This window comes from Dermacentor albipictus, chromosome 1 (assembly GCF_038994185.2).
Source record: "Dermacentor albipictus isolate Rhodes 1998 colony chromosome 1, USDA_Dalb.pri_finalv2, whole genome shotgun sequence".
In the NCBI taxonomy this organism is placed as follows: Eukaryota; Metazoa; Arthropoda; class Arachnida; order Ixodida; family Ixodidae; genus Dermacentor; species Dermacentor albipictus.
In genome coordinates this window covers 314824085-314839019 of record NC_091821.1, presented here as the reverse complement: position 1 = coordinate 314839019, position 14935 = coordinate 314824085, and the positions used below count along the sequence as shown (strand labels likewise).

The following is a 14935-nucleotide window of genomic DNA, read 5'->3' as shown; positions in this document are numbered from 1 at the left end:
ACCGCTAAGTCCAACGGCGCGGGATCGAATCGCGGCCACGGCGGCCGCATTTCGTTGGGGGTGAAATGCGAAAACGCCCGTGTGCCGTGCATTGGGCTCACGTCAAAGAACCGCAGGTGGACAAACTTAATTCGGAGTCCCCCACTACGGCGTGCATCATATCACATCATAGTTTTGGCATGTAAAACCCCAGAATTTAATCTTTCAGGACCTACGATTCAGTGAGATAGAGAGAAAATATTTATTTGTTGTGATGTTTTGTCCTCCTTGTCGATGATACATTTCGTTCCTCTAAAACTGCACCTCGTCTGGCGCACCGTCCGCGGACCAATTGCAGCGTCTATAGTATGCTGCAATGTTGTCCGTCATTGACTAGTTGGTGGGAAAGGCACCGGCTTAACAGTCACCGGCATACGCTTGCTCCGTTGCACGGTCTGCACACCACGAGGTCTCCTTTATTCGAGGACTGGAGATGCAACGCGTGCCCCCCTCCCCCCTCTGTGGAGAGTGCAGCGTGGCTGTAGCCGTATGGCTCGTATAACGAGCTTGCGCACATGAAAGTATTGGCTCTTACAACATGCTCCGTGTACAGGTGCACGCTCAAGGAACGAGGATCCTGCGCCATCCGATATTGCGTCGCGTCGTTCGGTGCGGTGGGCCCTGTTATTACTTTCGTCTTTGGTTAGGCCGCTCCTTTCTCGTGGCTCGTAATGGCTTGTTGTGCCGACCTGTGCTTCCTTCTTACTATTTGAGTGGCGTGTTTCTAACTTTTTTTTCTCTCTCGCCGCAGGCTCCCATTAAATGCTCACATTTATTGTTTTTGTTCATGGTTCGGCCGGTCTTTGCTATAGTTTATTCCGGTTCCTAAATCAGATAATAAGGTTCTAGTCCACTGTAATTTATGGACACGCGGCTTTTCCTTTGCACTGCAAACTGCTTTCGCATGTTCCGTTCCACTGCGCTCCGTCGGTACCGTATACGCGTCGTCCGGGTGTGCATGCAGAACTGGCTACCGCGCAGGTAAACAGTCGTCTACAGAAGGAGCGCTCGCCAAGGATATGTCATTTGGTTCGCAGCCTTAATAACAGGCGTTGTGACCCAAAAGCAAGTGGTAAAGACTGGTATCGTGCGGAGCCCGCGGCGAAACACCCAGTCGACATCGTGCGCGTGTCCTCTGGGGTAGCACGAACAGCGCCGGCCAACTAGCTACGACGTGGACTTTTTTCACTTTGTTGGACGGGACGTTGCAACGGTTGCAAGCTCGGTAGTGGCCGTAACCAGGATACGCGGCCTTTAGCCGCGTGAGGGGGTGGGGCGGGAAAGGGGGGCGGGGTCTATTGTTTTATCATTCCGATTTGACCGAGTGCTGCCTGCTGCCGTAAATAATAAGCCGAATGAATGCGCCATTATTTTTCTACACGCCGCGTTTTCTTTCTTTCCTATTCATCGACGATTGAGTCGTTATTTAAGTGCAAGTGTATAGCGGTCGTGCAAGCGTTTTTTGTTTGTTTGTACGTTTATTTTCTTTTTGTATGTCGCTATGGTTTTGTCCTTTACAAAGTATTTTTATCTTTATCACACGTAAAAGCTGTCAACTATGGGCACGTTGCAAGTGCTAAGTGGCGCCCTGTCTTTCGGATCCCTAGCGCCATCTGACGAATAGTTGCTCGAATGCGGTAGGATTACTCACGGCGTAAGCAGCTCGCTCTGCGTGTTTGGAGCCGTGTCTGGCGGTAGTGACGGCGCGAAATAGCGTGCCGATATTAATTTTAGCCGGGTTTCGGGAGTTACAAGATCTTGACAGCCTTTTTCGTGAAAAAAATTCAGAGAAAGGAAGTCGTCTATTTGAAGTGGGGCACGTCTTCGACGTGAGGGAAGTGTTGAACTCGCACTTATCGGAAGTGACTGCTAGGTGTATTCCGCAAACGAAAAATAATGCACCAGCGAGATGCGTGAAGCTCAGCGTAAGTTACTTCGTTATCTACGGTGTGGACGCATGAAATTATAGGCGACATTGATTCTTGAAGATCGGCGATAGCAGACAAATCCTAGCGGGGAGCTGCGATTGCCGTGCTGGCATCGCAGGGAAGTGCAAGCACGCCGCGGTAGTTTACCTGTACATACAGGACGGCAAATGCGAATCCAACACATCGCATCCAAGGACGTGGGGCGTACGAACGACTCGTAAGACCTACCCGAGGTATACTATTGTTGCTCTCCCCAAGCACAAATAAAGGCGAGGAACTTACCAGTTGTGTTAGACTACGCTAGGAAAATATTTCCGCCCAATTTACTGGGAATTCGATACTTTTATGTTGCAATTTTTCAGTGCGTGCAAAGGAGGTTCCAATAAACCAGGTCGTCAGATATTTTGATGATCTCAACTGCCCCTTAATTAGTTTATATGCTAGGCGCAGAAGGGTGTATGCCTGTTGAGTATGGACAGCTGGGCTAGTTGGTTGTGATTAGTATTATGAAACATCGTTCCAGCGCACAATTGAACACGGATGGGAAGAGAAACACGGCGTTCGTGTTTTCTTTCTCTTCTCGTGCGTGTTCAATTGCGCGTTCGAACGACGTTTCATAATGCTATGCCAGCTGAGCCAGTTGCAACCCCCCCTCGTAGCTCTCAGCAAGCACTGGCGCTGTTTGAATGAGAGAGGATTAAGAAAGAGTTCCCCAGCTTTGCTGCAGTACAGTGAGGAACCAAACTACTTTGTTTGCTACATATCCTGGTACGCACTGCTGGTGTCCCGTTGCGTCCATCATTGCTGTAAAAGCAACGAATTCAGCGTCAACGCACTTGGCATAACGCCGGAACATAAAACTGCCGTCGGACGAGCGTGACCCAGTGTTGACGCCGTTCTGCTTCATACGTTCGGCTCGGAAACCTGTACATTTTGTTTCTCGTGAGTTGGTGTACGTGCTGTTGCAGCCCACTACGCAACAGCTCGGGTTGCACTTCGGCATTGCTCAGAAAAGGCAACAGCTACGCGCGAAACAGTGCACAAACAGGCTTTCCGAAGGCAAGCGGGCCGGTCGTATCCTGCCGAGTGCGCGCTCGCCGCCGCGAGGGGCGCCCCAGTAGGCGCAGGAACTACGTTCGCAACCTGCCTATAGCCTGGAGGCAAAATGAACTTAAGAAAACGCTCTCGTAGCCGATGTTTCTCTCTAAGTATAGAGCACGTGAAAAATAAAACTTTATTTTAGATTAGATTTTATTTGTTTATCTTCTCCGGGAGTCGGTTCGTTCACATGACTTCTTTTCTTGAACTTCCTTGAATTATTTTCAGCCAGAGAGAGAGAGAGAGAGAGAGAAACAAAGAGGGAAGGCTAGGGAGGTTAACTAAAGACGTACGCGTGCCCGGTTGACTGCCCTGCGCTTGAATCAGAGATGTCGCCAAGGGACGTAGGATCTCGGTTTCAGCCGTCAATTTCTCATGAGATAAGCGAGGTCCGAAATGGGATGTGCAGGGCATCCCAGAATGCAAAACTCGAAAGAATAGCAGGTAGCAGGTAACATATTGCATGTACGAGGGTGTTCGTTTTTGGCTGAGCTTAGTTTGGAGCATGGTAGATGTGTGATACGAAGAGAGTGGCAACCCAAAATCTTCTATATCGGGGAAAATGCACCTAATGTTCGGATGCTCACATGAATCACTTAAAAATGAGGCAAATGTGCCATTGTTTAGAAAAAGTTTATTTCAACAAGACGCGATACGAACACTGAGTCAAAATCACGCCACAATTCCACCAGGACGATAACATACAAAAAACGAAGCATTGTACACATGGCACGTTTTCAAAGTAGTGTCCGAGTCCTCAGTCACTAACATATAACGACATAGACCCACGGAAACGCACAGTTACACTGGCTTTCCTCGATTGTGTCGTTCCTGTTGTATCCACATGCGTGCCCCTTCTCACATCAAACGGACGTGTGTGGCTACGCACTCAGATGACCGGTCGCCAGTTGCAGGTGTGCCGAAATCCTGGCCGCGGCAGTATGCTTTAGAAGCAAGCAAGAGCCGCTATCAACCGTGTAAGGGAACGACATTTAATTGTGTTTTTCCCATTTACCTGAGCAGAGCTGCGGTGGCCCGGCGTCATCATATTCTGTTCATGTCTTACTCATGGGTTTCCACATACTGCGCAGAGGAAGTCAGTGCGTCTGGCAGACATTGTACTTCCTTGTGCGTATTGTTGTGGTTCACGCGCGGAAGAGCTGACTAACGCCAAGTGGTGTGGGCAGATCGTTTGCTTTGGTTGCTGTCCAAGGATTCTTGGCGTACAGTAACAGCAATTATAAGTTCATTGTTGAAGCCTTCAAGGGTGTGTGTGAGAGAGAAAGGTGACTTGACTGGACGGAGGAGCTGTGATATCCGGGTTCTTCTTCTTTTGCTTTTTTGAAGAAATTCAGAAAGTTTGACATTTTCACTTTGACTAGGTCCACTCGATCCATCCGGAAGCGCAGTACGCTAAACTTATAAGAAGATATGTACTGCAGGAATTCAAATATCTTATTTCGGCAACGCTCATTGCTTTCTCCCAAGAGACACTGAAAATGGCACAGAACAACATTATTCGTGTGTTGTTCTGTGTCAACACCGGTGATAATTAGTTTCGTGTTTCCCTAGTTTTTATTCTGTTGCTAAACAAGCGCGGGACTGTTCTAAGGCTGACCGAGACGTAACAAGTCGAGATCGCAGCAGTTGTATTGAAGTGTTCTGCGGCGTCGTGCTGCGGAACTATGCAACATGTTATGACAGTGTAGGTAGAATGCTCGGCACGGTATTTATTTCTACAGTATTTGTTCCCGAAATGCGGCCAAAAGGAGCAGCAGCGTATGCGAGGACCATGAAACCGCTGCGCGTACGCTGGACAGGTGAACACAGGCTTCGGAAACCCGCATGCCTCTGTGTGCGTGCAGCGAGGATTTTCGGCGCAAACGCGAGAAGCTCACGCCAGGTCCCGTGACACTTTCTCCGCCGACACGGGTGAGCTGCTCTGATAACGGCGAGGGCGGTCCGTCCCATTTGCCTCCCACCCACCTCCTCCCTTTTAGCGTGAGGACAGGACGAACGGAAAGAAAGGAAAAAAAGTTTTGCGGCACATAACACACAGCGAAAGGACGCTGCAAGAAGAGCACGGCGGTTGCGCATTGAAGTGATGGGAGACAAGATTAGGTTATATGGGCGACGCGGCCAACATAACGTTGCCCAACGAACGGACGGAGGGAAAAGCGGACGCCATAACAGACGCACAGAAGGCCGCGGCTGCTGCTGCATACCGGGATCCCTCGGCGAGCGTCAGCGAGTGCAGACGACATCGCTCGGGCCAAGGCTAGCGCGACAGGAAGCGGACCGAGCCAAGAAGGACATGGGACAGCATGCGACAGCGAACGCGACAGGCAGAAAAGCGGTACGATAAAAATAAAAGATGCCGCGATGAACGCAAAGCGAGCGCGTCATATATGTAGGACCCGGAGCTGATTGCTCAAAGTCGGCGGCGGTGGAGGGGACCACGCCCTGTTTGTCAGGTTGCGTCAGCTGCGCCGCCTCTTTTTATATGCACGGAACCCTGTCACTGCGGTGGCGGTTTCATCTGAGCGAAAATAAATGTGTGGGGTCACACTGTGGTGTTCGCGGTTTCCTGTTACTGCGGGCGCTGAGACCGTTGGCTGTTCAATTAAGTCTCTCATCCAGCTCGCGAGAACTGTCAGAATCCTTTCCTAGCCTGGTGTTATAAAATGCGCGCTGGTGCATTTTCCAGCTAAGGGCACGGATAAGTCTTCTAGCCGTAAGACCTGCCTGTGTCTTGTAGTCCCACTGGTATTTTTTATTGCGCGAAGATCTGCATAACTCCAATGGCGCCTGCCGTGACATCTCTGTGGAGCACTAGTTCATATATTGCTTATTGTATGGCCAACAGCGCGTCAATTTGCCTGGAATATACTTTAAAATATTCGTGTGTTGTGCAGCTTGTAGCGCTTTTATTGCACAGTGTACATGCACTCTTAACGTGGGTACATATGGGTCGCTTGTCCTTGTTTATTTCTTGTTCACAATTGCTCATGTAGACTTATTATGTTTGTTTATGACATGTGTGTGATAGTTATGAACTGTGTATTGGGATAGCCAGCTCTTATGTAGCCTACCTTCTCGTTGGTGTGCAGTTATTAAACAACAACAAACTCTATATATTTGGCACTTGGCTCCCAGAATCTGCGATGCTAGGTCACAATTGCTCAGTTTTAAGCACCATATGTGCTCTTTGAGATCATTTGGCCTCACTTCGTGTCCTTCCATATCGTTCGTTGCTCCGTTAATCCTCGTTTATATTCCTTGACTATTTCCGACTTGGGACATTTCAGTTCCAGCCCCTACCGGCGGCTGAAGTTCTCCATTAGTCGCCATTAGCCGCCATTAGGCGCTATCATTAGGCGCGCCGTGTGCGCTAAAACGCGTTCTCTGCGCTCGCGCACTTTAACTTTCGAAATTGCGAGTCGCGCATGTATATTCATTTCCTTCCCGCTGTTCCTTCTTTCTCATCTGGCATTCGATGCCGATCGCCTGCATGTGCGTCGTTTAGCATGCGTGCCGCGTCCTCTAGAGATTCGCGTGCAAGGCTTCCTTTCGGCGGGGTTCCGTCGGAGCACATGCGTCCTCTCCGCGCGCTGTATGCGCCCGGGTCAAGGACGCTGGTTGTACACGTTGGTGTAGATTTCCATGCGATTGAATTAGCACTGCCTGCACTGTTTCTTTATTGCTGTGACTATGAAAGCGCGATGCTTGGCTACAGTACAGCTATGTTTCTGTCTTTTTGTCCCCCTCCGAACTGGGCTGTAATGTATAAAAAATAATAAATATATAAATTAAACTTATGATCAGAATGAAGTGATCGCCAAATTTACGGTGGTTATCACAGATCCTTCTAGAAGCGAATACAAAGAGCACCCTAACATTGTTAAACCTTATCTACTCTTGCATTGCATTGTTACATGGAGCGATAAAATCAGTTGCTCGTGTGTGTGTGTGTGTGTGTGTGTGTGTGTGTGTGTGTGTGTGTGTGTGTGTGTGTGTGTGTGTGTGTGTGTGTGTGTGTGTGTGTGTGTGTGTGTGTGTGTGTGTGTGTGTGTGTGTGTGTGTGTGTGTGTGTGTGTGTGTGTGTGTGTGTGTGTGTGTGTGTGTGTGTGTGTGTGTGTGTGTGTGTGTGTGTGTGTGTGTGTGTGTGTGTGTGTGTGTGTGTGTGTGTGTGTGTGTGTGTGTGTGTGTGTGTGTGTGTGTGTGTGTGTGTGTGTGTGTGTGTGTGTGTGTGTGTGTGTGTGTGTGTGTGTGTGTGTGTGTGTGTGTGTGTGTGTGTGTGTGTGTGTGTGTGTGTGTGTGTGTGTGTGTGTGTGTGTGTGTGTGTGTGTGTGTGTGTGTGTGTGTGTGTGTGTGTGTGTGTGTGTGTGTGTGTGTGTGTGTGTGTGTGTGTGTGTGTGTGTGTAACTGTAAGAGTAGAGAGGGAGAGAGAAATAAGAAAGGGAAAAGGCAGGAAGATTAACCAGAAGGGAAAGTTTGGTTTGCTACCTCACACTGAGGTCTTAACACTGGTAATTATATGATACTGATAGCATGCACGTACGTTTAACTATCTTGCGCGACCTTTCAACATCGATTTCTCTAGAGCAGCGTTGTCTGAGTGGAACGTATACCCAGACGTGGAAAAATTTGTCCGTATGGTTTTCATACCTAAAAGTGCAGCAATGATTCGAAACGCAAACTGAAGATTGTTAAAGAGGTAACGTCTTGCGTAAGCTCATGGAAAATTGATAGAAGGTCAAACTAAGAAGAATATGGTGAAGAGTTGTCACACACGGCGTCTTCTTGTTTCTCGACTCCTTCTTATGACTCTGGGGGTTGAGTGCATCTCGTGTTTGATTTACGGAGTACTTGCTGTTCTACTCGAGCCCATTCACGGCAGCACAATCAGAACCTGCAGCTGGCGTTGAGACAAACGAGATAAAAACGAACGGCGCAGTGCCCGAGGGACCCGAACCTGTTCTCACGCGACCCTCATTCGGCGCAGGACGGTCACCCGTGACAGCTTCATTTTTGCTGGTACTTTCGCAGCGGATAGCTGTCAGCGGCACGTGATAAATGACTCTTCTATTTTCCGGGTTGCCGTGAATCAGGAACGGCGTCGTACGGGTTGTGCGTGTACGGGCGGTTGCGCCAGTGTGTACAGGGTATACACACACCGATGCATTCGACTCGCGCGGGCGCTTAGTTGCACGGCTGAGATTCGTATTCGTATGACACGGCGTGGCGCGTTGCTTTTGCTGGCAGCGAAACAGGTGTCCGTGGCAGCGACCTTCTGTCGGTTGATGTATGGCCTTTTCAACCCAGGTAGTTATCGAATCGTACACGTGCGTAGGATGCATATCCTTGTTCGCATTGAGGAAGCGTGCCTTTTGTTGTGCGTGAACAGGGGCCATGTGCGCGTCTCAGACCTTTTGTGTCTTTACCACACCTTGTCGCCGACTTGCGCTTTGCTACGTTTACTTGACGGCTGCTTACAATCTTGTTGTTCAATACAAAAGTCTGTACTCTGTTTGAGAAAACTTCATTGGAATAATTCTTTTTTCTTTTTTTTTTTCGAGAAAGGGGGAGAGGAGGATAGCATTAAGCGCACATGTCGATTGGCCATGTCGGCAGCGACTGGAACGAAGCTGGTTTCCTGGCTATTGTTGTTTGTTATATGAGGAGCACATGGGCAAATGCAGTGCTTTTGAATCTGTTATTGCAACATCATTGCAGAGAATTCAACGCTGCAACAACAACAAAAAAGCAAATTGTGGGCAGAACTGAAATCACATTTTACACGCTCACATAAATTTGCATGTCATACACGCGAGTACCTGCGTGAAGCGTAAGCCAGTGCCATGCGCAGCGCGTAGTCTCGTTGGATACCGAGGAATCACACGCACGAAGTTCTTGCAACGCATACGAAAATCCATCATATCATGCGTAGATTGGAACAACGCCCAAGGAAAAAGAAAATTGAAAAATAAATAAAAGAAAGAAAGACCATCTGCGACGTGGAGAAGTCAGCACAGACGTGACAAAAGTGAATAGTGACACAAGTGTTATGCATGCTTCATTGATGCACACTTCATTATAATCTGATCGCTCTCTTTAACTAGAGCCGGTCTCGCGCACTTAAGTATAGCACAGAAACGCAGCGTTACTATCGAGCTCCGTGCAGTTCCTGTCAGTGTTGTAAGATCATCATCATCAACAGTCTATTTTATGCCCACTGCAAGACGAAGGCCTCTCCTGGCAATCTCCAATTGCCCCTGCCTCGCGTTAGCTGATGCCAAGTTGGGGCTGCAAATTTCCTCATTTAATCGCAACACCTAATTCTCTGCCTTCCTCGACTGCGCTTACCTTTCCTTGGCACCCATTTTGTAACTTTAATAGGCCACTTGTTATCTGTCTTACGCATTACATTGCCTGTCCAGCCTCATTTGCCCCCCTCTTAATCTCAACTATATAATATCTGCCGATGGGGGCGCGATTCAAGAACTCCCGTGTCCCGTGCATTGGGGGCACGTTAAAGAGGCCCTGATGGTCAAAATTAATCCGGAGTCTCCCACCACGGCGTGCCTCCTGATCAAATCGTGGTTTTGGCACGCAAAAAACCCAGAACTTAATTGAATTAGAAAATCGGCTAGCCCCGTTTTATCCACACCGCTGTCGTTGTATCTGCTAACGTTACGCCAAACGTTTTTCATTCCATCACTCGTTGCATGGTGCCTAACTTCTTCGCAAACTTCTTCGCTAAATGCACTAACACTTTTCTTTTCAAGAGAGAGAGAGAGAGAGAGCTTTAATGGGAGGAAGGTGAACTCTTCAAGGATAGCGGTAAGCTTCCAGTCATGACCTGATGACTGGATGACTGATAATGTCTGCAATGTGTGCTCGAACCCACTTTTATCTTCTGCAAATTTCTTTCTCGTTATGAGCTAAGTTCCTCTGGAAGTAACTGACAAACGTACTCTTGCACAGGTTCTAGAGGCTGACTGCCGATCATGGGATTCCTCTGCTCTTACGGGCTATTGAACACCACTTTTGTCTTCTGCATATAAAAATTTAACCCTACTCTTACACTTTCTAGGCTAAAGTTTCTGCTTTCGTGTTCTAAGATAGGGGCCTTTTGTTAACGTAAACATGAACAGACACGTATAGTGCTCGAAACGGTCACCAGACGACGCCAACGCAACGAGCCCTTGAAGAAATACGCGGCCGAAAGCGAGAGCAGATCACGACGTAGTTAAACGACGCTGTACAGTTGCATTACATGTATCATTGTTCCCTCCTCCTCTTCCCCGGGTAGACAGCAATAATGCCGTCTGAAACTTTCTCCCCACCTGGAAGCGTTTCTCCATCAACTTGGCGCCTCCAGTTCATTGGCCGACAATCTTCGGATATCTTTATAGCGCTGACAAAAATAGCTAGGAACAAACACTGAGCGAGAGTGTGACGTCTTGTGAGTTGCACAGGAGGCAGGTTGCACAGGAGGCGGAAAGCTACGCGATCACGAGCTGGACAGAAAGAAAGAAAGAAAGAAAGAAAGAAGAAAAGAAAAGAAGTTGATGCAGGAGAAGAACCCCCACCAAATGCGTGCGGGCGTCGTCTAGCATGACGGGATTATGATATAGTGCGCCATGATAGCGAGCAGGACGCGGTGGTGGATGTCTGTTGTTCATCTGAGCGATGTGCTTGCGTCTTCGAGTGACAGAACGTAGTCTAGACGCCCGGATGTACGAATATATATATATATATATATATATATATATATATATATATATATATATATTGTGAGTGAACATGATGCTGATGCGTCCGATTCATGAGAAAAAGAGAAACAAACAATATGAAATGCTGGGTTAGATATTTTATGCGCTAAGTTTCACTCGCCTTGTGTTCTTGACGTAGTTATAACACTTATAAGAAAATCATGGAATCGGTGTCCGATACTGCGTAAGCCAGCAGAGAAGACATATTCGTAACTTTGAAGGCAACGTGTTCAAATATGGTTTCTTAACTAATATTTTAATACATGACGTGCATTTAGATACAAATAAATAATTAGTACATAAATTTGACTGTAACGTGTTCCAGTATTAGTTTGACATTTTCATGTGAAATTTCAAACGCTGTGGTTTTACTGTTGACTCCGGTCAGTGCGTGACATTTAGTTTGCAGATTGTTTTCATTGACGCAAGCCTCTTCACTGCGCTCCGAATTGAAGGGCTACATGCAGCTGCGCCAGGGCAGCTGCGCATGCGCACATCGCTGTTTAAGTGATATTATGATTGCTCCGCACTACGTATGATTATTTCTGAATCTTGACTTCTTTTTTCTTTATTTGCAGGTGATATCCTCCTGTGACCCCAAACAGAGTTATGAGTTGGTGAGTGGCGCGCTCTGCTACCGTTCTATAGAAGTGTTCTTGAACCTAAGAAAAGAGTCTTATGTGCTTTTAATTACCTGCCTTCTTTAAAAGAAATATAAAACGAAAGTAAAACAAAGATTTTGAGTCATTCTACATTAATAACGCTACCTGTTTTCACTCAGTAAGAAAAATAAACATTAGTATTGGATAACACGAAATGCTACAGGTTTGGAAAATCAAGGGCGAAGAGAGTTAAAGAGAGTAAATTTCGTCCCTGTTCATGCCTGTCAACTCGCGATATTTTTCGTAAAGTTTGCAAATTTGAGCTCGTTGTACGATTTTACGAATGTCTGCGTCATGTTGTAAAAAACAAAATTTGTTTGTGAAAACAGTTCTAAAGGTGTTAAAATATAAGGTGGCGCAATTACGAATGAAAAAGCCCATTCGGAAAATTGTGATGGTACGTTCTTGCGTCACCTTCTTGTGGCAGTGCAAGACGCCGCGTAGCAGCGGGGTACTCTTTTCGAGCAAGTTTATTCGGTATAGAGTGCCTCTACAGTGAACGCCTCTACTACGAAACTATCTGTATAACGAAGGAATGTTTCTGTCCCGGGTACACTGTTAGTTGTGAGGCACGCGATCTTTACAACGAAGAGACCTGTATAACGAATGGTTTCGAAGGTCCCAAGCGCTTCGTTATAAAGTCGTCGACGTTCCTGAAGCAGGCAAAATCGGCAGCAGTAAACATGCTCAAAAAGTCGTTTCGATCTAAAGACATAAAAGGACTTGCTGAGGGCCAATTGGTGCGTACTTGGCATAATCAATGAGTGTCCCCGCCCCCTTTCTTTCGCGCTGCGTTTGTTTCTGGGGCTCAGTAATTATGTCAAGATCTAAAGACAATGCGCTGCTTGTCAGCCTGTCCTGTTCCAAGTCTTGCTGCCGCTTTTGTGGCTGCGTCTAAGCAGCATACGTATGCCACGAAAAATGTGTGCTCAGGGCAACGTTCTTAACATTATGAGCTATCTGATTTCCGAAGTTGAATAATATACGTTCGCCGTAGAAACCTGATGCACAAAAGACAGAAAACAAAACAGATATCTGCACTACAAAAAGGTGTGCCTCTCTTCTGTCTGGTGCTGCTGTTTGCATGTTACCACTACGAGAACTGTGCATACGTAACAGCAGTAACACGACAGGAATGATCCCAAAGGTGCATATCTGTACAAATCCATGAAATGTGAACAGTCCACATAAAACATTGTCGCTGTGAGGTGCAAGCTCAGAGGCGGGCAGAGCTGCTCGGTCATCCGGTCTGCGTCTCCTGCGTCAGAGCGAGCGTTCCGTTCTTCCGCAGGATATTTACGGGTTGCGAGCCTCGGCAGTTGTTGTAAAATATCTTGACCCCACCAGCGCGCAGTACAGCTGCCCTCAGGGGCGAGAGCTGCTGCGGACGGGCGCGGGTGACACATGGAACGTGACGTCGAAAAGTGAACTGAACTGCAAGGCAACAACTGTGCACGCAGAAGACGGAAAGCAATGGGGCTGTGTGGAAATCAGATACCAGCGGACAACACGCGTTTCCGATGCCAGTCTGTGGAGCTGCACGCTGCGGAGGTATACGCGTCGCTTCGTAATAGTAGAACGGCGGCCTGTAGGGTGTTCGTATCGTCCCCTTGCGGCATCGGCGGCGAGCGCTGCTACAAAGTGTCTTTCGTTCGTAACTCAAGACGAAGCGAAGAACGACCAGGGAAGCAGTGAGGCTGGGTGGGAAAGAGGATCGCAGATGTACGGGAGATAAGACCGCGGCCCGTCGACCACGCTTCTGCGACAGGGCTCGAAAAGTCCTGGTTTGGCGCGCGCTTTCAAGAAACCGTAAAGAGAGAAGCAAGAAGCGCGGGACGAAATTCCGGATTCCGGTCGGCTTCCCTGGCACGCTTTCTCTATCTCATCCCGCCCCGATACAACCTGGGACGCGCGTTGCGCGGAAAAAAAAAAGACCGAATTGAAAAATAACCGCGAGCGCCACCGACGGTGGCAAACTGCTCTCTGCGCCCAACTGACGTGGAGAAATGAAGCAAAAAGAATGAACCAATATGATGCGGGCTTGTGGAAAGAAGAAAAATAAAGAAAGAAGACCTCGGGCACAACTCGGTGGAGGCTCCATAGGGTCGGTGGGATGAGAGAGGTTCTGTAGGCTGAGGGAGGGCACTTCAGGGAGGATGGATTTGAAGGGGATGGAATGAGGGGGGGGGGCATTTCAAGCAGGGAGGGGAGAAACGAGTGAGGGGGGGGGAGGTGCTCCTGGCATAATAAAATAAAACTGAACAAACCTGAAACGACAAGAGGGTACTAAAGGTCAAGCTCCGAACATTCTTCTCGTGGTTGCCCACCACCCGCTTCTTAGCCGCGTTGTTTAGGCGTACGCGCTCGAGAGTGTGTGTGTATGCGTTTTCTACAGCTCGTGGCTTCACTGGCCCGCTGCACCCAGAAGTCGTGCCCCATCGGCGCCGCGATATCCGTGATCCGTTAGCTGGGACGCGGCGCGCTGCTCAGAGACCACGTGAGCGCACGCCAGGCGTGAGCTTCGTTCTCGCCGCGCCCATACCCTGCTGTATTAGCGGACAGTTGTCGAACGAAAAACCTATTCCGGCGTGTGAGGGCACGCATTAGTTTCTGCTTGGCAGCAAGCCAGTCGTCTGAAACGCATTCGGAGTACGCTTTGCGTGTATACTTACTCCCACTAGATTCCGCGCATCTGAGGGTACAGCTGAAACTGTTAAGACCGAGACGCACTCGCAGCACGGAGGCGAACAGCGAGTGTCAAATTTTGTGTAATCGTGCGCGAGTTGGTCAGAGCGGACGAGTTTTCACCCGAGACGTGTGGAAGAAACCTCCGAGTACGCTGGCTTTTACTACTACTACTACCGAGCATTTTGGAGAGCATTTCCGAAGACTTTGTAAAAAACGGCGTATGCTGGCCTCGCGGATCGCACTTGACGGGATCAAAGCGTCCGCTGTCCAGCTAGATAACGGGTCGAACGCAATTGAACATTTAAAACAAACTTTAATTACACTGAGAAGGTCAAAAAAGCAAGTCAAAAATACACAAAACGTTCAGTTTTAGCCCCTTAAAAAAGTGGTCCGGTCTCTAGGGCTGGTGGGGCGAGTCTGCCCGTCCCGCGCTTTTCCAACTGCGGTTTCCATCCCCGTCGCCGCCCCCAGGCACGGGAAACAACAGCCGACACCCCGAAGCGTCGTCAATGGGTTTCTTTCAGGAACCGAACGGAGGGAGCGGGGTCCTTTCTCTCGCGCACAGCTTGGAGTCCGCGGGGGGCCAGTGAAAGAGAAAGCCATAAAAGTAAGGAAGGCTCGCTTCCCTCTTGAAAGAAAAGTCTGGCCGTGCATTCGCGACGCGCACAGAACACTCCCCGTCTGGTGTCTTCCGTTGTTAAGACGCCACCACTATATCACGGTCACAGCAAACGCACAACTT

General features: G+C 48.5%; 1 protein-coding gene across 7 annotated transcripts in view; it reads left to right on the top strand.

Annotated features, from left to right (window-relative positions):
* by (focal adhesion protein tensin) overlaps nucleotides 1–14935 on the top strand; it is a 354735-nt gene that overhangs the window by 265165 nt on the left and 74635 nt on the right. For all 7 annotated transcript variants that reach the window (XM_065435184.1, XM_065435202.1, XM_065435175.1 and 4 more), the window contains one exon: nucleotides 11422–11460. In XM_065435184.1, coding sequence (XP_065291256.1) covers nucleotides 11422–11460 — 39 coding nt within the window. The remainder of the gene's footprint in view (nucleotides 1–11421; nucleotides 11461–14935) is intronic.